The 26,615-nt window shown below is 44.0% G+C and overlaps 1 protein-coding gene across 1 annotated transcript; it reads right to left on the reverse strand.

The window, feature by feature from the left end:
• Positions 1–8,480: 8,480 nt before the first annotated feature.
• Positions 8,481–23,877, reverse strand: LOC138290675 (endonuclease domain-containing 1 protein-like). Its single transcript, XM_069230266.1, has 3 exons — positions 23,800–23,877; positions 15,691–16,017; positions 8,481–11,916 (listed from the first exon to the last, which is right to left on the reverse strand). Exons 1-3 carry the CDS (start codon positions 23,875–23,877, stop codon positions 11,266–11,268), a joined length of 1,056 nt encoding a protein of 351 aa, XP_069086367.1. The 3' UTR covers positions 8,481–11,265.
• Positions 23,878–26,615: the final 2,738 nt, after the last annotated feature.

Consider the following 26,615-nt stretch of genomic DNA (forward strand, 5'->3'; position numbering starts at 1 on the left):
TTTGTAAATATGGCGCAACGTTTTTGCCCTTCCTACACTACATTAGTGTAAAAAAATGATGCTAATGTGGCATTGGAATGGCGCTAGGCCACCGTTTTAAAAAGATAGCTTGGTTGGTTAAAGCACAACCTGTAGGGATCTCTAAGTCTCAGGTGCTAAATCTGGCTGGGTCAACTCATTCTTGCGAGATAGGTACAATGGATCCCAATCACAAAGCCATTTGCACCTGGAGGTAAAACGTATAGAAGCAAATGGCTTGACTTATGGGTGCATAGAATTCACAAAAGGTGTGCATAAATAATTTACACGTGTTAATATTACCCAAGATGGTTTGCTATTAAATATGGATGAATCCTACTCCAAGGTTGGGGACTGGGAATATTTGGTCAATTTGCCCTGCAAATTTTGGAAACACAATTTGTTTGCCTATCTATACTCACTCTAGAAATGTTAGGAGATTTACTCCTCTTAAGGACAGGTTTCCACAGGGGAAATGGGATGGTAATAATCCCAAAACAGGTAGGGTGTGTAGGGGAATGGGTTTCTTTAAACTGAAAAAGTTTCCCTATCAAGAAAAGAGAAGGGAAAAAAGTGCAATTGCACAAATGTGGAAAGCCCACTACAGTAATTATAAACTGTCAATACGTTTCAAGGTGTGTGAGTGAAAAGTTGTAACTGTTCACAGGTTCCAGTAGTACTCTTGGAAACATCATAAATATTCGGTCATTGTAAACCTGCACCCTTACATGGGTGGAATCCTACAAATCCTATCATGTTGTTTAAACATATCTTAATTGGTTTTTCTCATAATAGATGGTAAACATTTCTGAAGGATCACACCTCCTTTACATGTATGCAAGCAAGTCCTATACCAATTCTCTGTATAATGTGCCCAGTTATACATAACACCCCTATCGGCATGGTACTACATTACAATAACTGCAATTTCCTAAGATGCTTGGCCTGAGGTGAGAGTGGCCTAGAGAGTGGGTGGGTGTATATGTATGTGACTAATTACGAGTCTCGAAAGTTACACCTTATATACCAATCGATCTCGACTGGGTGAGCATGTATAGCATATGCACAGTATTCTAGTTGTGTATCAAGCGTTGGGTTCACCCCATAAAGGATACCATAGGATATGTAATAATGAACTAAAAGTACTCAAACTAACAACTTACAGGACTCTGGGGTAAGGTCTTAGTATGGTCTGGCTTGTCCCCAGAGGAGACAGTCTAGCCACCTCCATGTCAGCACACTTCCGTGCAAAGCAGGTCTCCATGGTGGGAGAAAAAGGTCAAACCATGGGGTAGAGGTGCCCATCGGCTTAAGCTGGTGTGCTGTTTTCAGTGTACATCTGTAGTCGTCTTCCCTATTAAGTAGTCGTCAGTCCACAAGGGTCCATCCAGCCACTGCTATGGTTCTTAAGCTATCACATCCCCAGCTCCATCCCCCTCGTCCACTTCCGTCAGATCTGAGTCTAAGTCTCAGTCCGGGTGCCCCCAGCTCCCCAGCACCTCAGTCCATAGTTGTGCCAACGAGGTATGGTTTCCTCTGCTCTAGCCCAGGTAGTAACATCCTGCTCCCATGTCTCAATAGATGGGCCTTTCCGTGATTTCCACATCAGTCCGATTCTACGCCGGGCGAATGCCATGGACAAATCTAAAAATTTGATTCCTATTTTGGGTGCCTGGGGTCTAGGGAAACACCCCAGTAAGCAGACTCCCAGTGTGTTCGACAGGGTTCGTCCAACTGTTATGCCTAGCCTCACCAGGACCGCAGTCCAAGAGCAGGTCTTATCATGTTGTAATATGTGTTTTATAGCTCAGGGGAGCATACAGCTGTACTGCATCAGCTTTCACGTCTCTGAAAAATGCCAAGACTACACCTGGATGTCTAGTTTTCAGAAATATCTAGGTTTGGTAGGTTTCAATAGATGACCGCTGAGCCTGGGACCAAAAACACAGGTGCCCTCCCTTACAAAACCAGGTTGTTTTGTGATAGATAATTTTGATATCTCCACAATATGTTTTGGGCCCTTCCCAGTCATGGGCACTTGGCCCACCCACACAAGTGAGGAACTGTTTTCCTGGGAGACTTGGGGGAATGCTGGGTGGTAGGAAATGTGTGACTGCCTGCAGATTCCAGTACTTTCCATCACAGAAATGTGAGGAAAATGTGTTGTTTCAGTCAAAGTTTGAGGTTTGCAAATGATTCTGGTTAAAACAACGGGGTGACAGCCATGCAACCCAGACCACCCTGGATACCACTATGTGTCTAGTTTTTTAAAATATAAAGGTTGGCTCGGTTTCCCTTGGTACCAGCTGAGCTAGGGTCCAAAATCTTGAGCTACCCACATTGGAAAAAAGGGCCAGTTTTAAGCAGAAAAATGAACTGCATCCATGTTGCATTTTGGGCCGGTCCCCGTTGTCGCCACTAGGTCTAAACACATAAGCGAGGGATCATTTTTATCTGGAGATCTGGAGGAATGCAGAGTGAGAGGGAGTTTGTGGTCCTCCACAGATTTAGGCCCTCAAGTTGAATCCGCCGTGCGGGCGCTAATGCGGCAGCACTCCTGCGGTGGCCGTTTGGAGATCCCCGCTAGACCGGCGGGCGGAAACATAGTTTGCGCCCGCCGGCCCAGCGGTGATCTCGGCCGCAACATGGGAGCTGGCTCCAAATGGAGCCGGCGGAGTTGCGGCGGTGCAACTGGTGCAGTTGCACCTGTCGCGCTTTTCACAGTCTGCTATGCAGACAGTGAAAAGCTCCATGGGGCCATGGCAGGGGGCCCGGCGACTCCCCTTTCCACCAGCCTTTTCATGCCGGTTCATACCGCCATGAAAAGGCTGACGGGAGGGGGACTCTTAATCCCCTGGGCAGCGCTGCCCTGGGAGATTACAACCACCGGGACTAAAGTGGCTGGAAACAGCCGGTCCCGGTGGTGCGACCGCAGCGCTTCCGCCGCGGTCGTAATCCCATGGGAAGCACTGCCAGCCTGTTGGCGGTGCTTCCGTCGAAACAGGGCCGTGTAATGAGGGCCTTAGTAATTTCCATTACAGAGATGTAAGAAAAAATTTGTTTTTTAGACAAAGATTGAGGTTTGCAAGGGGTTCTGGGTAAAGAAACGTGGTGTGAGTCCACCCTAGATGCACCCTAAGTGTTTAGTTTAAAAAAATGTTCAGGTTGTCTAGCTTTCTCTGGGGGCCGGTTAAGCTAGAATCCAAAATCTCAAGCTACCCACATTAGAAAAAAGGGTCAGTTGTCAGTGGAAAAATGTGATGCCTCCATGTTGCTTTTTGGGACGTTGCCTGTTGAAGACAATAGGTCTACCCACACAGTTCAGGTACCACTTTAATTGTGAGACCTGGGGGAATGCCAGGTGGAAAGAGGATTGTGGCTTCCCGCAGATTCCAGAACTTTCCATCACAGAATTGTTTGGTAAATGTGCTTTTTTAGTCAAGTTTTGAGGTTTTCAAGGGGTTCTGGGTAATAAAACTTGGTGAAAACCACGCAAGTGAGCCCACCCTTGATACCCTAGGTATCTAGTTTTCAAAAGTGCACAGGCTGGCTAGGTTTCGGTAGGTGCTGGCTGAGCTAGGGTCAAAAATCTTGAGTTATCACATTGGAAAAAAGGTCAGGTTTCAGTGGAAAAATGCAATGCGTCTATTTTGTGTTTTGGGCCGTTTCCTGTCACAGGCACTAGGTCTACCCACACAGGTGGGGTACCATTTTTTAATCAGCAGACCTGGGGAATGCAGGGTGGAAGGAAGTTCAAGGTAACCTGCAGATTACAGATTTTTCCATCACAGAAATGTGGGGAAAATGTATTTTTTTAGTCAAAGTTTGAGCAGGTCCCAGATCAGCTCTCCCCTGCTGCTACATCACTCTCTCCTGTTTTCTGCCTTGTTCTCACTGCTTTCTCCCTCCTTTCCCCCTGTTTTTCTGAGTGCTTTCTCCTGCTTTCTGCCTCATTTTCACAGTTTTTTTTCCTCCTTTCCCCCATTTTTCAGAGTGTTTTCTCCTGCTTTCTGCCTCGTTTTCACTCCTTTCTCCCTCCTTCCCCCTCCGTTTTTCTGAGTGGTTTTTCCTGCTTTCTGTTTCATTCTCACTGCTTTTTCCCTTGTTTCCCCCATTTTTCTGAGTGCTTTCGCCTACCTTCTGCCTCGTTTTCACTGCTTTCTCTCTCCTTTCCATCCCACTTTTCTGAGTGATTTCTCCTGCTTTCTGCCCCACTTACACTGCTTTCTCCCTCCTTCCCCCGTTTTTCTGAGTGCTCTCTCCTGCTTTCTGCCTCATTCTCTATACCTTCTCCCTCCATTTCCCCTGTTTTTCTGAGTGCCCTTGTCTGCTTTTTGCCTTCTTTTCACTACTTTCTCCTTCCTTCCCTGTTTTTCTAAGTTCTGTCTACTGCTTTTTGCCTCCTTTTTTCACTGTTCATTCCTTTATTCCCCATTGCCACTCCCACCTGCCACCTGTTTCCCCGCCTCCTGTCTAGCCCACCCACAGCCTACCGGCACCCCTTCCTCCTCCCAGGACCTACTTAAGAGAGGCAGCAGAACGTCCACACAGTGGACGTGCGCAGCAGGTGAGGCGCCGGGGTGCCAAAGGTGTGCCAAAAGCAAGCATGTCTGCACCTGGACTGTACCCAGCACCAGGACCCCTGGCTCTTCCACCCCATGAAAATACACTGCTGCTGATCTCCGAGCCCTGGATGCTCTAACAAGCACTGCTGCTGCACATCCCTGCGTACCACCAGAGGACCGTTCTGCTGCAGACACAGCCACCTCACCATCAGCACCAAAGCAACCAATGACACCAGCAGAACCGCAAATGCGGCCGCACCTGACTTATTGACCGAGACCACCACAACAGAACTCCAGTGCATCCTACTCAATGTAATTTCACTAATTAAACACGTCACGAGGTCTGGGACAAGATCTCCTCCCCCACCCTGGATGTCATCTTCTTCACAGAAACCTGTCTCAAAGTCGCATGCGCACTAGACATTGCCCCCGCCATCCCCGAAGGTTAGAAGATAACACACTGGGACTGAACCAACAAGCACGGAGGCAGAATCGCTAACATCTACAGGGACACTAGCCACTGCACAACATCCCCTGAGGACCCAACATCAGTAATGGAACCCCTCAACTTCCAACTCCACACAGACAGAAAAAGCACAATCAGAGGCATCCTTGCCTGCAGACCACCAGGACCACGCCCCAGCTTCCGCAACCCCACCCTGAAACTCATCGCCCTGCAAGCAATCGACTCCGAGCACCATTTATTTCTAGGGGACCTCAACTTCCACCTCGACGACACCAGCGATGCCAACTCCAAGGCCTCCTGGAAATCTTGGAACAACTGGAACATCCTGGAACAACATCGGCCTCAAGCAGCTCGTCACTGACACTACCCACATCGCAGGACACACGCGCAACCCCATCTTCACCTCTAGCGACAGAGTCAGGTAGATCCACACCACTCATCTGGTCCGACCACCACAGCTTACAATTCACCATTTCTACCTACCCCAGCACCGTGCCCATGCAGAGAAACTGGAAAAAGGTATCAGAAGACCAGTGGAATTACACTCTCTGCTTCCACCTCCCAGACTCCACACACAGCCCTTAACAAGCAGCAACGAGCTTCTCCCAGTGGATCATAGAACGTGCCAACTCCATTGCCCCTGCCAAGATAGCCAAGATCAAAGAACAAAGCAAAAGAGTAAGCTGGTTCCCAGAGGAGCTGCACTCCACCAAATGCAACTGCAGACAACCTGAAAGGAAGTGGCAAATCAACAGAAAAACAGAAGACCGCACCACCTTCAGGATCGTTCTCAACCAGTACCACCGCCTCCTGACCATAGAATAGCAGAACATTTGTAATTACCTATTCAATTTCTCTGCATTTGTGCCTTTCAAATGAAACCCAGTGTATGAGAAAGATGACATTTTGAAAACTACCGTTCAAGTCATGCGCTAGTATGGGTACCCACAAATTCAGAGATGTAGAAATGAACACTGCTCCTAAACTCTATATCTTGGGCCCATTTCAGAAATGCAAATGTATCCTTGTCACTCATTTGTCACTGAGTTTATTTCGCTATAAGAATTGGTCTATACTCAGCACTCAATGAAAAACCATTGTATGGTGTGGCTCATTTGTTTGCTCTGGGTACCCTGGGTTCTTGGGTTATTGAAGAAACTGCAAACCCTATATATCGCCACAACCACATGGGTCTAGCAGACGTAATGGTATATTGCTTTTGTCAATTGGCCACTGTGACAAAAAGTTACAGATGAAAATGTTGTCACAATTGCCTTTTTTTCTACTCAGTTTCAATATTTCTTTATTTCAACAGCTGTTTTCTTTGGCAAAACCTTGAGGGATCTACACACATGACCCCTTGCTGAATTCAGGTGTGCTTTTCAGTAATCTATAGCTTTTCTGGATCACCCATGCGTTTCACACTGGTTGTCCCCACAAGCTGGAAGTAGATTAAGAGCACAAAAATAGGGAAAATAGGCTACCTCTTGGACAAATGCCAAAACTGTGGGAAAAAAAATGTTTTTTTGATTCAGCTGTGCATGTTCCTGAAAGCTGTTAAGAAGGCGATTTTAGTACAGTAAACCGTTCATGGGTGCCATTTTTAGGGAAAAAACAGACACTTTTATCTGGAACACTTTTTCCCTATTTGGCTCAACAACTCAAACTCTTGCTATATTTTGCCTATTTTTCTCTGTCCTGTCCTGGGGAAACCACAAACCCTGGGTACCTTTACAATTCCCAGGATGTTGGAAAAAAGGACACAAATCTAGCATGGATACCTTATGTGGATAGACGTTATGGAGTCCAAAGCGCAAACTACTGCAAATAGCCAAAAAAGGGCTCAGCACTGGGAGTTGAGGGAGGTGCATGGAAGCCCCAGCAGCTAAGGGGTTAAAACGAAGAGCGGGAGAGTGTGTATGTGTTTTGTTTGTGTTTATGATCAAATCCTGGTGAAATCCATCAGACACCTCAATACCCGACTGTGGGCCCCTGTACCAGACTATTTACTTAAAAATACATTTATTAGGATGGTGTAACACCCTAAACACATCTCCTGAATCTACGCCCCTTAACACAGGGGCGGGCTGGGGCAGTCACAAAGCCAGCCACCAGCAACATGGGCAGGACCTTTGAGACCCTGGTCACATCAGAGTTTGAGTCCAGTGACTCAAGTAGAGTCACCAGACAGCTATTTCTGGCCTAACGTTCTAATGGCAGCACACCTGCAAAGAAAAGCCTTTTTTAGACTTCCAGACTGAGGAGCAGATAAGAGCTTTGCATCATGCTTGTACCATGCAATGTGGTACATTTGCGGCACAAACCTCTAAGTCAGATTTTTTATGCTACACAAAGCCACTTTGCGTAGCTTTGAATGGCTACAAAAATCTGGAGCAACACAGAGCAAATTGCTGCATTGCATTACTCTGCGCAAAGGAGGCATTCCACGGGCGTTGAGTGAATGTTCCCACACAACTTCCATGATTTGTGACGCATTTCCAGATTTACCAACCCAGGGAAAGTCTGGGAATGCCCCAAAAAGAAATGCCTCACCAGGAAAGGCGTAACAAGGAGAAATATCTTTCTATGTGTGCTGCACTCTGCACTCTGCAGCACACATAGAAAGAGGAAAGGCCTCAGGACTGTTTTTGTGCAGAAATGTCCCCCTTCTTGCACAAATACAATCCTGCATGCAACACTGGTACCCTTGCACCACGCCTGCATGGGAGCAAGGCAGCCCAATGTGGCCAGGCAAGGGGGAAATGACTCAAATATGGAACATTCCTGCCCTTTAGCAGTTACGCAGTACAGCAGGGTGACTTGCTGCGCTGCACTGCCCCACATTGCCATAAATATGGCCCTGAATGCATTGAGGGTTCTGTGCAGATGAGTAGCTATCAGAGGTGCAGCTGGAGCAATGGCTCTGGGTTCAAGGGGTTATGAGAGGGCGTCTCAAAAAGAAAAAGGATAGAGGTCCCATTTTTGTTACATAATGGATCTTTGCTACATCACTGCTTCCGTCTGCCTGTTTGTGTGTGTATATGTGTTTGAGGGTGTGTGTGTCTGTGTGTGTGTCTCTGAGAGGGATAAGTGACTGACACAGTGAGAGACGAAGAGAGTGAGTGAGAGTGACTGACAGTGAGTGACAGAGTAACACTGAGTGACAGGGAGTGAGTGTTTAAGAGTGAGAGTAAGTGGCTGAGAGTAAGTGCAAAGAGTGAGTAAGTGACAGAGGGTTAATGACTGACAAAGAATGAGAAATAGTAAGTGAAACTGAGAGACAAAGTCTAAGGACCTGATTTAGATCCTGGCAGCGGGGAATACTCCATCACAAATATGATGGACATCCCATCCGCCATATTACGATCCCATAATACGCTATGGAGATCGTAATACAGTGGATGGGATATCCGTCATGTTTGTGACTAGGTAATCCCGCCGGCAGGATCCAAATCAGGCCCTAAGAGAGAGCAATTGCAACAGTCAGTGAGTAGATGACAGAGTAAGTAAACAAGTGACTGAGAGTGAGTGGCTGAGAGTAAGTGGCTTAGAGTGAGTGACTGAAAGTGGTTGATAGTGAGTGTGAATGTGAGTGAATAAAAGAGTATGATGTGAGTGAGTAAGAGTAAAAGTACTGAGTGATTGTGGAAATCAGTGACATTGAATGAGTGAGAGTGAGTGACAGATAGAGTGACTGGGAATTGCAGAGTGCTAGTGAATAAATGACTGCAAGAGTGAATGATCAAGAGAGTGAGAGTCTGTGAAACTGAGTGAATCACCAGGAAAGTGGGTGAGAGGCAGTGGTCTCAACAATGGGCTTGATTTGGTTATGGTGACAAGCCAATGATAACAGAATTATGCCTGATTTTTTATTATGAAAAGTTCCAATAGAGGTAGTAGGCCTGACATATTGATTGTGGACATACATATTAAAGTCAATAGACATTTAAGGGTGGATTATTATCACTCTTAATTGAAGCCTAAAGATAGTTTTTTGTTACATAGAATCTTATATGTTACCTTAGAAGGCAATGGTGTTGGCATTGGTTACCCCTCTGAAAAAACATTCGTACTGAAGATTTGCTCCGTGAGAACTCATGTGTTAAACCTGGTAGGAGAGAGTATTTTGCTTCACCACCTATAATTTTGTATACATTAGCAATTGTATGACTTTATGCCTGATGGTTGCCCTGTGGGAAAGTGTACGATCAGTACAGTAGGCCTAAGTTGGTTATGACGAAAAGCCAATTATAACATTATAGGCTTGATTTGTGTGCAGGGAAATGTTATTGAAATGTAACAGGCTTGCCTGTTTGTTATGAAGAATTATTACAAAGGCAGTAGTCCTGGCCTAATCATTATAAAAACCATATTGCCAATAGTCCTCTAATAGTGGATGTTATCAGATTACAGTACAGGCCATAGAAAGGCATTTGGTTATATGTAATGTCTTTGTTTATCCCAGGCCGCAAGCTTTTGGGTGTTGACAACCCACTCTGACAAATCCTGGGAGTACAATTTGATTGTAAAGATTCTTGTTAGGTCCTATTGAGAGGGGTTGTATATTGTTTTGCCAACTGTAATATTTTACATATTTGTAATTTAAAAAAAAAGTATGCCTGATGGTTGGCAGCTTAGGTGCCCTTCAGGAGGCCTGGGTTGTATACAGTTGCAAGCCATTGGTAAAGGCTAAAGGTCTTCTTGGTTCAGTGGGAAATGTTATATCAGATTCCTTAGGTGTGATCTGTAATTAATGAAAACCTATGACAAAGCAAGCAGGCCTTACATACTTATAGTGAAAAATGGTTAAGGGCGGTTAAGGGTGGGTTATTATTATACTGGGTTTAAGCCTTTTGGCAGGTATTTTGCATGGGAAATTGCAGATTACTGTAGTAGGCAAGGGTCTTGGTGTTGGTGACCCACCTGAAGAAACCATGGGGTCAGATGATTTGCATTAGGTGCATTATGGTGACACTTATTAGGCTTTATGAATAGAGAATTTACATTGTTTTGACAACTGTATTTTGTACATATTTGTAATTTTACTACGGTCTACTTAATGGATGCCTTGTGGGAAGCCTTATGAACCAGTCAGTAAGTGTAAGTTGATTATGGGGGAAAGTCAATAATAAAGGTTAGACGATGTATTGCTTATAATGAAAAGTTATTATAAAAACAAGAGGCCTGGCGTATTGGTAAAGTCAATAGGCATTTAAGGAGAACGGGCCTTTTCCATCTATCCGCAGGATCTGAAACAACATCCTCATATCTATCACGACCACCTCAATCTGCACCAATTTAGGACAGTGATGAAGGCTCACCTCTTTGAAGAACACTACATAGTACATCAACCGTCCACAACCCAGCTGCGTCCCTTCTCACTCATTGACCTTATGCCGGCTTCTCACCCTATAAAATGCTTCACTGCCTTTTTGCTAGGTTTGCGCTATTTAAGAACCATATACATACATAGATATGTGGGGCAATTAAACAATCTAGCATGTACCCTTCAGTATTGGGGGGGCTTTTTGACAAACTGCATATGGTTGCAGTTTTGAGAAGGTTGGCAGGTAGTGGGCACTGTCACTCATCTTTAGGGAACAGGAAATATTTTTCATATTCAGACTTTGACCCAGAGCAAAGCTAACAGGGAAAGGCAGAAAATGGAAAAATATGGTGGGGAGAAGAAAGATATTAAAAGAGAAACTAAGGAACTAAAAGGAATCTGCAAGAGACAGGGATTGTGGGGTGGTTAAGGAGAGTGGAATCCCATGAAATAAAAATTAAGCAGAATGCAGCACACACGGAAAGAGGAAAAAACAAGGAGAAATAAAAATATTTCTTCTCGTTGCGCCTCACCTCTGGAGTCGTAAAGTTTTGGGGCTTTCCCAGGTTTACATGATTAAGTAAATCTGGGGCAGCGTCAAAATCCATGGGTGTTGCGTGAAAACCCACGCAACACCTATGGAACGCCTCTGTGGCTCAGAGTAAGGCAACGGAGCAACTTGTGCTGCTTTGCCTTACTCCACATCTATGAGGCCATTCAAAGCCACGCAAAGTGGCTCTGGGTGGCCTCACAGATATGGCTGAGAGGTGACTGAAAGGTGACGCTCTGGCAATGCAAGCTTCTCATAAATAAGTCCCCAAATGTTTTTTTTAACTTAATTACTGATGAAGGCACTCCAGCTATTGCCAGATGCCTCCTACTCTACCACCTTAAAAGTGGAAGACAGTAATGGCTGCAAGAATAAAAATGATGTTCAAACAAAAACTTGAGGACTGTGCATCATTACTGGGCCTCTTGTCCTCTCTGAGGATGAATGAGTTGAAGTCAGACACCCGGGGACATTCGTCATGAAAAAGTTGGACATTTCTGTTTAGAAGTTTGCTTACTTCTTTTTCTAAGTCTCCTACACTGGTAACTTTTACTTCATTTTTTGCACTGTTTTCAGCAATGGCAGCCCAGGCCTTCAGCCCACCACTCTGAATACAACAGGCGGCGGCCCAGATGTGACTGGGCACGTTGACCCTCCCTTCGGATATCTGTTCGCTCCCCGAGATAGCTCCCACCAAGGCATAAGTCACATCACAACCTGCGGTTTTGTTCGGCATGGTCTTAGCTTCATACGCATTCCATGATCCCTGGTTAAGCTTGTTGTGTTGAGGCACTATGTTGGTTAAGGTGAATGTGGCAGTCTTGCTGGTCTGGATGCTGTGATGCAGGTTTGGGCTTAGGTGCCCACGGTCATAGGTCTGAGAAGTTTGTTTGTAGTCAGTGGACACCGCCTGGCTGTCTTCAAGCTTCTGTCTATCGATCTTTGTTGAAGATTCATTTTCCATACTCTTGTTGAAGGACATGTCCACCAGCTGCAAAATATAAAAGCAATTCATAGGCTTACCTCTGATTAATAGAATCACCCCAGCATGATAGTTCAGGACATTTAGGATGCCAGTGACTGACAATTATAAAATTATCTTTTATTTTAAAAGGGGACCCGGGGAAGTTATCTGCAAGAAAGAACGACTAAGGTACATTGGTGAAGCAACGACTGGTGTACATTGGTAAAACATTTAAAGGAAAACAATTGTTAAAGGTCTTGGGATACTATCAAGAGAATGTTTAATCCAATAAAGAAACAACATGCTGCACCTTACGCAGGTCTCGCTTATTCATTGTTAAAACAGACAAAATTCAGATAAACCATTAGAAAGGGAGATTTGGAGAATCTATCGCAAGAGATTGTCACAGGAGAGTAAAGTACCTTTTGCCTTTTGTAAAGCACCTCAGGTATGTCTTTCGTTTTGTATCCAGTCCATAAGTGCAATGGTGTGGCCGATGCAGTGTCACCGAGGCCAAAGGGTGTGAGGGGCCCTCCAGACCCTAATTCTGGCTGTATTTTACTGCCGACTCTGAATATGGAGGCAAACGTTTCTCGGTGTGGAGATTTTGTCAAAATGCTTCTGCCAACGTGGCAGGAAGACTTTCCACAAAACCTCAACATGGGGGCTGGCTTTCCATGCTATGTTTATAGGCCACTTTTTTCACAGATGCAAACTCACAAAACTTGATAAACAAAAAACAAACAAAAGGACAGACAGTGAGTTTTATTTTAAGATCGGTGGCCGTGACACTGCCTCCGACGGCCCATCCCATTTACAGTTTTCCACCTGGTGGATGGAACACTGTCGCCAAAAATGCATCTGCAGACAGTGTGTAAGCTCATTTTGCAAAACCTCAAAATGCCAACTAGCCTTCTATGCCACAGCAGAAAGGTAGACTGACTGGCATTTTTTCCAAAGTTCAACCCCATAAACTTAGATTGTGTTTTTAGATAACAAACATAATATTGCTGATATTCTGATGCTCAGGATCACATTGCTGTGTCTGGTGACAACAAGCAGAGGCCACAATCAGGGGTGAACATGATGACGGAATGCCTACTCTTAATAGGAGGGTCACCCAATACACGTGGGCTGGGGTTTCTCCAGGTGTCACTGTGTTTCTGACATGAGAGCCTGCTAAGATTCTTTCGTTCAGAACTCAACAGTTCCCATAAGATGTAACTAAGGGGCATGGGCGATTGTGAGAGTGGGAGAGATAGGGCAGCCATCAATGTTTGATGGATGTCCAGTTACAACCCAATTAAAACAAGGCCTTTTACCTCCTCTGGTTAAATCCCAAAACCTATAGGGGCCGATCCACGGGGCTATTTTTGGCCACAAGCTTAAGATTACAGCAGCACATACCTTATTTACACCTCCAAAGAAATTAAAAAGTGATTACTGGCAGTCATAAATTATTTACTATCATGAATTTCTCCGTTAGTAGTGCGCAGAAAACTGAAGTAGTGAATTCTACACAATGGGTGTGAATATTTTTTACTCTGGTGCAGCAAAGTTCTACAATAGCATCAAAGCGTTTAACGCTATTGTCCTACCTACCTGCATGGTGCGCCATATTGTAAGGGGGAGCACAGGGGGACGCAAGAAAAGTGGTGAATTACAATTTCTTGTAAATATGCCCCTTAAAAGTCTAAGGCCTGTATTTATACTTTTTTTAGCACCGCATTTGCGCCGCTTTTTGACGCAAAACGGGGCACACCTACAAAATACAATGGCATTTTGCAAGTTTGCGCCGTTTTTGCGTCAAAAAACGACGCAAATGCGGCGCAAAAAAAGTATAAATACGGGCCTAAAAGCCTTAGAGGTCACCATCATATGACCGGGTAGTCAATAAGGTCTCTTTTGAATTCTTGTACGTAGCAGGATCATACCCCTAAATAGCTAAATCTGAGCCAGTGGTTGCAGGTGCGGCTCCTCGGCACTCATTTGTGGGGACCAACACCTATGTTACCTCTTTAGTCTTTGAACCAGAGCAGGAGAGAGAGAGAAACATAAAAGGGGGAAAAAGAGAAACAGAAAAGTGAAAAACAGTGACAAAGAAAGCAGAGATGGAAAAGAATGAGTGAGGTCAAGAGGCAGGCAGTGTCTGGTGGTGGATTAAAGAGCCATCAGGTGGAATCAAGACTACGCAGCCTTGACATTCAGCACCCTCAACATTCAATAGCACCAGCCACGGTGCCCCAATACTTAGGCCTATATTTATGGGCAATTAGCATAGGGAAGCACCGCAAATCTTCTTGCTGCACTGCCCTACGCCAATGTGTAAGAGTAGGAATGCGCTCTACTTATGAAATAAAGTGCATTCCTGCCCTTTCCCCCCTGAGCTGACGCACAATTGACTGCCTAGCACCAACGCAGGCACCCTTGCACTATAGTTGAAGGGTGACTGTGTTACAGGCAGGTTTGATATTTTGTGTAGGAAGGGGCAGAACACAGCACACATGGAAAGAGGGCACAACGAGGAGAAATTAAAATATTTTTACTTGTTACGCCTGCTCTGGGGAGGCGTAAAGTTTTGGCGCTGCCCCAGGTTTACATGCTTAGGTAAATCTGGGGCAGCGTCAAAATCCATGGGTGTTGCGTGGGAAAACCCACAGAAACGCCCACGGAACCCCTTCCTGGCACAGAGTAAGGCAACGCAGAGATTTGTGCTGCTTTGTCTTACTCCATACCTATGAGGCCATTCAAAGCCATGCAAAGTGGCTTTGCGTGGCCTCGTAATATGGTTGTGAGGCTTGTGCTGCTGAAGCATAAAAAAAAGTGACGTTCCAGTGGACCAAGTCTCTCATAAATATGCCTCTTATTTTTTTACAAATTAAGTACTGGGCCACCTATATTAATCAATCTAGAAGATTTACTTACAAGACAGTCAAGAACTGCTATGCTTATGTAACTGGCATAATAGACCGAATGAACAGGAAGCAGAACCATGATGTTAAATTCAACCAAAACCAGAGGTCTTCATTGTTGGCCAGTTACACAAGGTTTGGCGTCTAGCCCTAAAAGTGACGCTCAAGTGGCGGTCGGGCCTTGCAGTGGTGTCCCCAGGCAGTCCATGTGTTCTGATGATGACAGAGAGCTGCTGTTCTGTGAGTGGTAGAGTCCACAGAACTGGGAAGGAGTGTGTTGCTGTGACATGTACCACGATGAGTGTGGATGACAGGAGCTGCTGTGTGTCCTGAGCACAGCTTTGTTCTCCATCGCTACCCTTTCCTTGTCTGTGGTTCATATCGGTGGGGTTGGCAATGTTGGTATGGTGGTAGCGGAAGCTTGTGGAAGCCTGTGCATCTTCCGTGTTAGTACCTCCTGACCCTTTCATCTAACTTTCCGTACCTTGCACCCACAGGTGATGGCTTATTATTATTTCTGCACAACTGCTGATTTGTGTGTGTGTGTAACTGATCACCCATGCATGGGGTGTGATATTAGCTTCCCGCTCATCTGCCTTTTTGGCATGTGCCCGAGCCCCCACATAAAGAGTGGAGAAATTATATATGGTCCAATATAAATATAATCTTATCACTTTTCTGATCATAGAATGTGTACTAAAGCCGAAGTGGCGCCAAGCTCTCATTTTATAGGCACTATAAATGATAGAAAACTGAGTAACCACCCCTTGGAAGCGGAAAATGATGCCATTACAGTGTACTGCTCTTTGCACAAATAGTGCACTGAGTTATATCCCCAGCCTCCCTGAAATACAGACCTTTAGACGCAGGGGGAGCAGAAAGGACCTACCTGCGGCTCTATGAACCAGTCCGCTCTGGGCCCCGGCCCGGGCTGATAGATGTAGGCCGAGTAGACCGGGATCCGATTCTTGTTGTCAAACAGGGTGGCGAAGTGATACTGGTTTCCATAGCGCTGGCAAATCCACGCTGCGCTCTGAGGCACTAGACCGCTGCTGGGCTCCGCTCCCTTGTAGAAAAACCTTGCACAACCGGTGTTCCTGAATGTGTCGAAAAACACTTCAGCGCGTCCGAGCAGGAGGCCAACAAGGGTGACAAGAAGCTGTGGGAGCCGCAGCATGGCGGCCACCGTGAGGTCGCGGCGGGTCTCCTCTTCTCGCTGAAAGCAAAGAGACATTATAAACTATTTAATCCCGAGGGACTGCTGTGAGATTTGTAGATAGGATGATTATAAAATGAGTTATAAGAGGCGGCATGCGCATCCAAAAATTGTCTGGGACACTAGAAAATATTTATCAAGAAAGAGAACACATTCCATGCGGAGATCGAAACACCAGTCCTTTTCGATCAACCTCGTGTCATTCTGTTTAAACCAATTCTGAAGTAGACAGCACATATGCGCTCACCTGGGCCACAGCTATCAGAAACTGGCGCGGTGAGATGCTGTGCCACAAATAGCAGAGCTGAGCTGCACCACTTTTGAAATGCACATCCCTGCACATAAACAACCATTCATGGCTTTTTGCTCTTTCCAGGTGTGCTGCAGAATGCATCTTTCTCAACATTCTTAAAGAGAAAGGGGTCCCTCAGAGACCACTTCCCGTATGCGAAGGACTTAACACCATTCTGGATTTGGTGGAGCAATATAAATGTTTTGCGATTGGATTTTGGTGGCAAAAACATTAGAATCTTAAAGTTTCTGTTTTTTTGGGACGGATGACCTTAAAATACCCCTTCCAAATAGCAATTCATTAATAGTTACTTAACCCATTTACAGGGGTGGGCGGAATATTCCATTATGCCAGAGTAGTTGCCAGAATTTTGGTGACTTCGCGTTACTATTATAATGCAGAATTCTCGCTAAATTCCACCAATCGCCACGTAGCACAATTTTTTATCGCACGTGCCTCCAGAACGGTAAGTTGACGAGCAAGATTTGGCGTCGCCTATGGCAATTTCTGGTTGCTAGAAAAACATCCAGTGAAATTTTCTAATGTGGGCAGTCATAGGCAGTTGCAACCATTTGTGGTCAAAAGGAAAATTTACTCGAGCTTCACGAAAATCAGTTTGTGTAGCTGCACCCATCTGCCATGCTGCACAGTGCCATTTTTGCTGATTTTTAGCACCAGGAGTGAGTTCTCAAGGATAAATCACAGTGTGAGCAGAGCATCACACACATTTCTGCCTAATGGTGAAACTCTGTGGAATCTCGCAGAGTTTTTATGTACTTCCGCAGAGTCAGATTATGCGAGTTCCGACCACCCCTACCCATTTAATGCTTAAAAAACCTTTTTGGATCATTTTAGTGATTACAAACCCTCAGATTTACAGAATCTGCACTTTTGCAACCATTAAATCATTTTGTAATTCAGGTTCCAGAAAGTATTATGTGCTGTAAGCACCATAAATAACTAATATTTGATTACTGTGATGATGGGTGACTCGGTTAGTCGGGTGAAAGTGACCAAAAACTTTAGGTGGTAATGGGGAAGCAGGCAATAGCTTTTTTTCATACAATACTTTGGGCCAGATTTCTGAAAAATGGTGCATCATGCCATGATGCGCTACTTTTCTTGCGTCCCCCTAACGCCACCATGTGTTCGCCATATTTATGATACGGCTGACCATGGCACATGTTAGGTAACTAGAGTCAGAAATGTTGATGCTAGTTTGGCACTTTGCAGGATTAGCCACAAAAAGTTTGATATTAATCCTGGAAAGTGAAAGGAGGCCCATTGAAAATTACACTAAAAATGGCGCAATGGAATCTCATAGGTTCCACTGCTCTATATTTGAGGGCCTCCTAATGACAGAATTCCCCCCTTGCCTGTATTATGCCTGGCACAGGCATAATGTGGTGCAAGGGTTTACAAAGTGGCGCAATGTGTGCCTTGCACCACTATGTAAATACGGCGCAGTGTTTTTGCCAAACTAACGCCACATTAGCATCAGAAAAATGACACTAACGTGGCGCAAGGGGCTTCTTAAATCTGGCTCTTTGTTTTAAAAGTCATAAATGACAGTTGTTACTGTTGAACTTTTTCATCATACTTCATTCACCAGTCTCAGAAGGATGGAAGACTGAGATTGTATTGGAGCAATTTCAAATTGTGAACTGCAGATTTATAGAAATCTATATGAGTATTTACCTCACTGAGTCAATTTCCTGATGTCAGAAAAAAAGGTGGGCTGAGCGAAGGGAGCTGGCTGTTGGGACAGCCCAATGAGACAGAATAGACAGTGAGAGGCGATTATGACAGAAGAAGACAGGTATGAATAGTTTGAGTTTGTGGTTTTTCGAAGAGGGTGAGAGTGGAGAGTATTGGATTGAAAAACTGGTGGCAGAACATGGCGGTATGATTGACAGAAGTGGACAGATAATGATTAGCACTGGATGGAAGTTTGGGAGAACTGTTATTAGAATGCAGCTGGGACGGGTCTCAGTAAAAGTACATTCTAGTTAAGAGAAGGAATGAGTTGACATTGCTTGGTGGGAGAAGATGAAATCAAATAGGAAAAGGCTGTGAATTCAAGGCACAAGCCCAGGGAGCAGCCAGGGGATGGGCTATAGATGAGAACAGGTGCAAAGAGTATGAAATAGCTGATGGTTGACAGGTGGTGAAAGGAGATATGGGACAGATGGGAGATGCAGTGTACAGTTGACAGGAAAGGACATGGGATGCATGATGGAGCTTGCTGAGAATAAGGACAGATTAGAGGAGTGGATGGGGGGCAAGTGAAGGCAGAGTTGGGTAACAGGACAGGGTGCAAGAAGGGATGGCTACAGGAGGGGACAAATACGTATAAAAGGGAAGTGGTTTTGGTGCCAGGACAACATTTCAGTATGGTGACTAACCTAAACATATCCTGAAGTCCTCACAGGTAAGGCTGGGTACATTTTCTGTGGTAAGCTGAATTGACTTCGAAGTCAAGTCTGCATTTTCTGGTTTACTCTTCTGTTTTCTGTGCAGACATAAAATAGTGAACAACTAAAAGAATCCCATGGCGATCCATAAACTGATAAGGGAATATACGCAAATCCCTCTAATGACAATCTGTGACTGGTGAAGCAAGGACATTGCTAGGGTGAATTATTTCACATATGTTGACATCCAGATATCTGCAAACCCTTTACCACACCTAAACTACATCCATCCCTAAATCCTAAACTACACCAGTCTACCTCTGCATTCCACCTATCTCTGAACCCTAAAACCACCCACTAATCCTATCCTCCGTCCATACCTTAAGCCTGAAAACCCCTCTTATGCCTAAACCCCCCCTCATCTGTGATGCCTTAAAACCCTCATCACCCATCCATGATCCCTAAAAAAAATCCTTGGCAACCTTAAACTCTATCCATCCCTGAACACTAAAACCTCTTCCAACATTATCCCTGAAAACCCCTCATCACCCTAAACTCCACCCAGTCCTGAATGCTCAAAACTCATCACCACCCGTAATTCTACTCATCACTGAACTTAATAAAACTCTCAGCACCCTTAACCTCTACCCATTGCTGAACGCTACATCCCCATTTTATGCCTGAACTCCACCCATTCCCGAACACAGAAAAACCTCAGGACCCCTAAACATCACTTATCCTAGAACCCAACAACCCGCCACTAGTCCTAACCGCCACACTACTCCAAGATATTTTTGGATTTTTCCTTAAAATTGTTTATCATTCCCTTAAAATGTTTCCTTTCATTTTCGGTCTATTTGTATTTCCTTAAAATTGTATTTCTATAAAATTGTTTTCCCATATTTTGTTTCACAGTGGAGGATTTAGTTTTTCCCTTAATTCACATTCATCACTAAAGATCATCTTAGAGACGTGGTTTCCAAACTTTTTAGAGCCACAATCCGCTTTTTAAGGTGACAAATGTTTGCATCCCACTTACCTTCAATGAATATGAGGCAGGGTGATTTTTAAATGTAACTAAAGCATTGTGTAGTATTGGCATTTGCAGACAGCACATTTCTATTGGAATGACCACTAAATTTGCGCAAACATTCAGTTTTATTGACAAAAACTATATAGATCACAAATCATAACATCTGAAAATCTGGTTTCTGTACATATTTATCTTTGGTGCTTTACTAAGTGCCTTGATTTACATTATTAATTACTAATAAAATCTCTGTTTCCAGTACACTTCAGAATTACAAAAAAGTGCTTAATTTCTTCTTTCCTGACTAATGAATGCATATTGTTCATTTACAGGTATTTGCATTTCATTGTGTATTGCAAAAAAGAAAATCCTACATTGCCCCAAAATTTTCTTTAGTGAAAGAAAAGTAATCACTTATCCCTGTGTTAAAATAATAAAGCAGCTTGACATTGACCTCTGTCTTTGAATTGCAGGCAAATGTGACAATTTGAACTTAGAATGCAAGGGTATCTTTATTTATTGTTCTGATTTTCACCACCCACCAAAAATCAGCTTGTGACTCAGTTTGGTAAACCCTGCCTGAGAGTAATACATCCTCATCTTGAAATCATCATGCAGAAGCACAGCCAGATGCCATCTTGGGGTAATACATCTCAGCCATTTAGTGATCATTGATTAGCAAAGCTCCATTCTAAAGTTATCTTGGAATCATCCTTGTGTGACACAGCCTCATTCTGAAGTCATAATAAGAATATTCTGTAATAATACAGCCCCATCCTGAAATACTTGTAGGATCATCCTGGAGTAAAACAGCCTAATCCTGAAATCATCATGAGATTCTCCTGCAGTGATACAAGATCATCACAAATTTCTCACTGAAATAATCAGGAACCCCTCCTGGAGTAATCCAGCCTAATCCTGAAATCATCATGGGATCACTTGCAGTAGTAAATGATCATCACATGTTTTCTGCTGAAGTAATCAGGAACTAATCCTGGAGTAGTTTTTCAGATGACTCTAGAGTCATCTCACTTAAATATTTCACCCTATACACATACTTCAGGATGTCTTGGGATGACTTCCGTAGATGGTTACAGGAACAGCTCACCTGAAGTCATTGGATGACTTCAGAATCACTCCAGGATGAACTTCCATCTTGTATTGGGGTGGCACACCTATTGAAAGTCCTAAACCCGGATACAACATCACTTACACATTAGGCGTGGCCAGGAACCCACAAATGCTCTGATCTACAAGTGACGTGCCCCAGACACACTATACTGGAATGCCTCACCCCTTATGTGATGCTACTTTAGGGCTCATGACCTGGAAGTGGCATCAACCCCTGGCAGCAACCGAAAGTGCAAATCAGTTAAAAGAGGAAACCTGATTAAGAAGTGACATTCACAGAATCCCTGATTCAGAAGTGACAATGCACCGGAATATGATGTAAAATACCCATCCCTGGAAATACTTCGCCCATGAGGCTTAATGTAAAGTTTACAATGACAGATCCCTTCACCTGGGAATAATGTCACCCACAGACTCTGTTCCAGAAGTCCTAGCCCCGAAATTCACCCATAAGTCCTGAACAGGGATAGACATCTGCAGACTTCCTGAAGAGTCGTCACCCTTGGACTTTAACCCCAAAGGTCTTTGTCCTGGAAGTGCCATCACAAGGTCCCTTGAACTGAAAGTGCCCTAGCCAAGATGTTACCTCATCCTTTAACCCACCCTTCTCTGCATTATGCAGGAAGTGATTATACCCCTTTTTAGAGAGCAGCATAATCACTGTCACAAAGCCGGTGGTCTCCCCACCGCCACATTACAAACTCCCTGCCGAACCAGCTGGTGGACACAGTGCGGCAAGAAGAGTCAAGGCCAATGCGCCGCGCTGTGTGTGCTGGCAGAATACTCAAAATGCGCAGTCTGCAATGACAGACAGTGCGCATTATGAGTGTGCTGACAAGGGGGCCCCTGCACTGCCCATGCCTTTATGGCCCCATTTCAGCCTTTCCATGGCAGTGACCCTGCCGTGAAAAAGCTGATGGAAAGACAAGTTGTAATCAGCACATCGGTGCCAAAATCAGCACTGCTGTGGTTGACAATGACTTGCACTACCGCCAACCCGTTGGGATCCATGATCCTGATGGTGGCAGCGGTGTGTGCTGGCAAGCCAACCACAAGCATCATAATGTGGAGGTCGGACCACCCAGGTTGGAGCGGTCTGACCACCACCACGGCTACAGCAGTTGGGCCCTAAGTTTTCTTCTCCACCCACACTCCTAAGACTCTCAGGAAGAACTGTGATTTCCGATATACGCATTTATTTTTAAATCAGATCATTCCATGTTGGACAGCAAGTACACTATCAAGAATAAACACTATTGACCTATTCTCAAAGTTATACTCATTCGATAGTAAATCTACATGTATAATCTATGCTTGCACTTTGGGGTAAATTTACTACTTTAGTTATTTACCTTTTCTGAGGGTACATTTACTCAAAAGTGCAGATTTACATGTCCCACTCCCTGAAAAATGGGCTATGTCTATTTTAGAAATATCAAGTTGCTAGTAGTGACTTCTTGGCTGCATTTTATGATTTATACACTTGACAGCACTCTCCTTTTGTAAGGCAGAGATTTCCACCACCCAGGCTATAGATCTCACTTTGGTAAACATACGGAAAAGTTTGAAAGTTTATACATTTTCAAAACATTTATTAAAATGCATTTATGTTAAATAATAATGTGAATAAAATGTATGTATTTATTCTAAACATCGTACAAACTAAGAAAAGTTATATTAGTTTTAGCTTTATTGTAGATTAAAAACATAATACATTTGGATATTGCTAATGAATTTAAATTATATTTAAGTATTAGTCTTAAAAAGTGTAACCTACAGTAAAATGTTTACAGTTATTTAGTATACAAACATTATGCATGTAATTATTTAACATATACAAAATTTAATATATTGTTAAGCTAAAAAAGTTAATAAATGCATTTTCTATAATAAAATATATTTAATTCAGAGCATTTGTAATACTACGCTAACTAAATACATGTGTATTTGTGTGTATGTATACATATATACATATATATATACACACACACACATATACTTTACAAGCTGGAATTATTTACATTTATTCAACATTATTTCCTATGGGGTTTAATTTTGACATTTTATCAAATTTCAATGCAAGAACAGAAATACAGATATAAGATACGTGCTGAATACAGAGATGATGCAACATATTAAGTTAAATATCACCAAAATAACGTTTTACATGTGATTCACATCTAAGAAATTCTTTAACTTCTCCAAACATTGCTAAAGATAGCATTTTTTGAGACTTAGTAGAAGGCTTGTCAGAATGCTCGAGTTAAAGTGGGTTGGCGTATATGTGACTGAAAATATGTGTAGTTCAAGAAAGGTCGAAGGTAATATAGGAAGCTTATATCTATGTATACAACCTTGGTACCTTGTTTAATGTTAAGTCCCTGCCTCCATCATTGTGCATGGGAAGGTGGTGCAGTTACCGATGAGACCATGTGTGATGCTGGGTTTACTCCAGATTTGAGCTGGAGTACATTTACTACTGTTGTGGGAACTTGTTAGCTGTAGTCGATTTAAAAGTGTAGTTTGTGAATAGCAATGAGCTTACACTTTGGGTGTCTGTCCCTCCAAAACTGCTCCTTAATCCTCCCTTCAGTCCTTCCTTACTTTTCCCTAAATCCCACCTATTTTGTAGTAGGTGCGCTCCATTTTTCCACTATTCTCTCTGGTCCCTCCTACATTTACTACTAAGCTGTAAACTCACATGAGTGAGGATCTCCCCATAGAAAAGATAGGAGAGGTGGAGGAGGAGGTTTACACTCATAGGTTTGTGAAGACCATTTGGTAGTACTTTACTAGTACAATTGATGTATTAAACGCATTATAAACATGCAGACTGTGAATAGGACACAACAAGATGAATAAATACCCAATAGACATCTATTCACCAGGTTTAAAGAGCTCAGTCCTGCACTCACCTTTCTTCCAGCGGCTGCCCAAGAGTGGAAGCTGCTCTCAGCGGGGAGAGGTTTACACCGCTTTTCACTGAAAGGCATGGCCCACTGACTGCTTTCAGTTTCCAACCACCTCCCATCCTTGTTTTGCACATTGATGTCTCACTGCCCCGTAGCATCAGCTGATTATATTCTTCATAGAGGCCAAGTTGTTCACAAAAAGAACATCAGTTGGGTTAATCCCTTCATTGTCCAAAGCCCATAGTCATGGAATGTACCATGTAAACACAGGCAAGGACCGGATTCTCTCTGCAATAATGGTTCCACCTTTCATGTCGTGTCGCATCAGTCTTTCTGCCTCTCCATCTGGAAGGCTTTTCAGCTGAGGATCGAAAAGGGGCTCCATCTAAATGTATGGCATCGGTGTAGGGTTGGCACCTTTTCCAGGGAAAAATACCAGCCATTTGTTCATTTTTAAAGATTATGCAAAGGTCCAGACAGGGATCCAGATTTACACAACTGTTACACAAAGCAGCACAGCACCCAAAGTTGCTGTGCAGAATCACATCAGAGGAAGAGACAAGGAAAGTGTCATATCTATGAAGATATGGACTAGCCTGCTCTTTCCCTAGCAGTGCCACACACCGAGGTTGCCTAGAGCCACGTATACACCTTTGTGCCAGAGCACAAAGGTGTCTGAGTGAGTCTAGCATATGTCTAGTATCATTTCCTTCATTTCCTTCTTAGGATGCATGTGTGCTATGGTACAGTAAACATGCAGGGCCATATGTACAAACACATTTTCCCATAGAAAATTGCTTGCTACATCTGGCCCGCAAAGTGGAAAAGGTTAGGAGAAATAAAAGCATTTCTCCTTTCTAACGCATGCTTCCAAAGTGATATCCTTTATTAGTACTGGTGTTAGTTGATAGTATTTTGCATCAAAATTATGTGCGGTTGCATGGGAACATCCATGTATTACACAGGAAATGCAAAGTAAGGAAAAGCAGCGCACACATGTTCTTATAGTGACTGGGACTCAGAAGCTTTTGCCCTGTATGAAAACTCAGATCGGTCCATAGAAAAACACTGAGAAGTGGAATTAATCATGAATTCTGCTTTTAATAAATATTAACAAAAAAGTAACTTTCAAACACCTTTTTCTTGTCTAAGGCTCTTAGAGGCTAATGTGCATTAGGTCTCAATCTGTAGCTCAGACAGTGATTATTCCAGGTGAGGTGTGATTACTACTTCCAGAGCAGAGACGAAGGCTTGGCTGTGGGGAGAGGTTTTGTTTGCACAGTGGGAAGAGAAGGTGGGGTAGGCCCTGGAATCTAATTTACTTCAAAAGAACCTTCCCTCTCACAAGCAAATGTTAGGGAACACATGGAAAGGTGGTAGCTTTTGTTCTCCTAGTGTGACTGGCACCGAACCCTGTACGGGGAAGCATCTCCCAGAATTGGTTTGAGGTGACCGCAGAGGAGGGTGCTGCTCATTACTCTGGCCACAACTCTGGGTGGGCATACATGCCCTGCAAAAAGAGAGAAGGGTTTCTCCATCTTAGATTTGGAGTGTGAGGGACATTGTGGAATTGTTTGCAGCAGGGCAAACAGGAAACACTGCAAAAAGTAGTTATGGTTCCCCCTGATAACCTTTACCCCTTTGTCTAGCAAGGAGCCAGGAGACATCCACACCCACTAGCTTGTGCCAGAAATAAATGTGGCAACCCCAAGTTTCCTCCTCAAAAGACTTTCTGGGCCAGTGGGCGGGTGGCAGAACCGACGAGGACTGGGCTTTCTGTCTGTGCCAGAGGGGAGCTCTGAAGGACTGGACCTGCTCCCCCTTGTACCTAGGACAAAGAAGTGGACTCCAGGGGTCGGTTGACTGACCTCCTGTTTAGCTACAGGGTCACAACAAGTGGCAAGAGACCTTTTCCGTGAAGTGCCCAGCTGACCAACTGTACCTGACTTGTACCATGCTGGTGGACTCTGCTGGAGTGAGTGTTGACCCCCAATTGCTGTCCTGGGCTGTCCCTAACTGGACTTCTCCTGCTCCTAAGAAAAGCTGGCCTTTTTGGACTTGCAGTTCTCTGGAAGACCGAGATGAACCACCCCAGCCTCTCTGCTCAAGGTGTGACTTTGCTGTGCTGAGGAAACCCATTCAGCAGACCCTCTGCCAGAAGGAATTTGGCCTTGTGGAACTCATCATTGGACACATTCTGCAGCAGCTGGAGGGTTCTATGCTTCAAGAAAGAGACACAGGACCTAATTTAGAGTTTGGCAACGGGGGTTACTCTACCATAAACATGACGTATATACAGTCTGCCGTATTACAATTCCAATGTAGCCTATTGAACTTGTGATAGGGCAGACGGGATGTCCATTACGTTTGTGATGGAGTAACCTCTATGCAAAACTCTAAGTCAGGGCCTGAGTCATGAAGGTAAAATTCTTGACCTGTCAAGGGTGACAAAAGTATTAACGAGAAGGCTTCTGCGGGTGCAAAATCTGAACTTTTCCCGATCAGAGCCTTTCCCCCCAAAACCAATTGCTTCAGCAGCAACCCGTTCAGCGCCTAACCATTTTTCTATGGACTTCTTTGAATGCAGCCTGCTGCCTAGTCCCCACGGAAGGATTTTGTCTTCCATTTCAGAGATTAAGTCCAAAGGTAAAACATCCGACCGGGTCGAACTTAATTGGTGTATCTGGCCCTCACTCCATTGTAGTCAGCCTGAAATCGTTCGTAGGTCCCGGTCTACTGCAGCCATTGACTGCCATTGGCCCTATGTGCTTTTTTGCACTATTTTTCCTTAATTCTATAAAAGTTTATATCTCTGGTTC

Source organism: Pleurodeles waltl, chromosome 1_1 (genome assembly GCF_031143425.1).
Source record: "Pleurodeles waltl isolate 20211129_DDA chromosome 1_1, aPleWal1.hap1.20221129, whole genome shotgun sequence".
Taxonomy (NCBI): Eukaryota; Metazoa; Chordata; class Amphibia; order Caudata; family Salamandridae; genus Pleurodeles; species Pleurodeles waltl.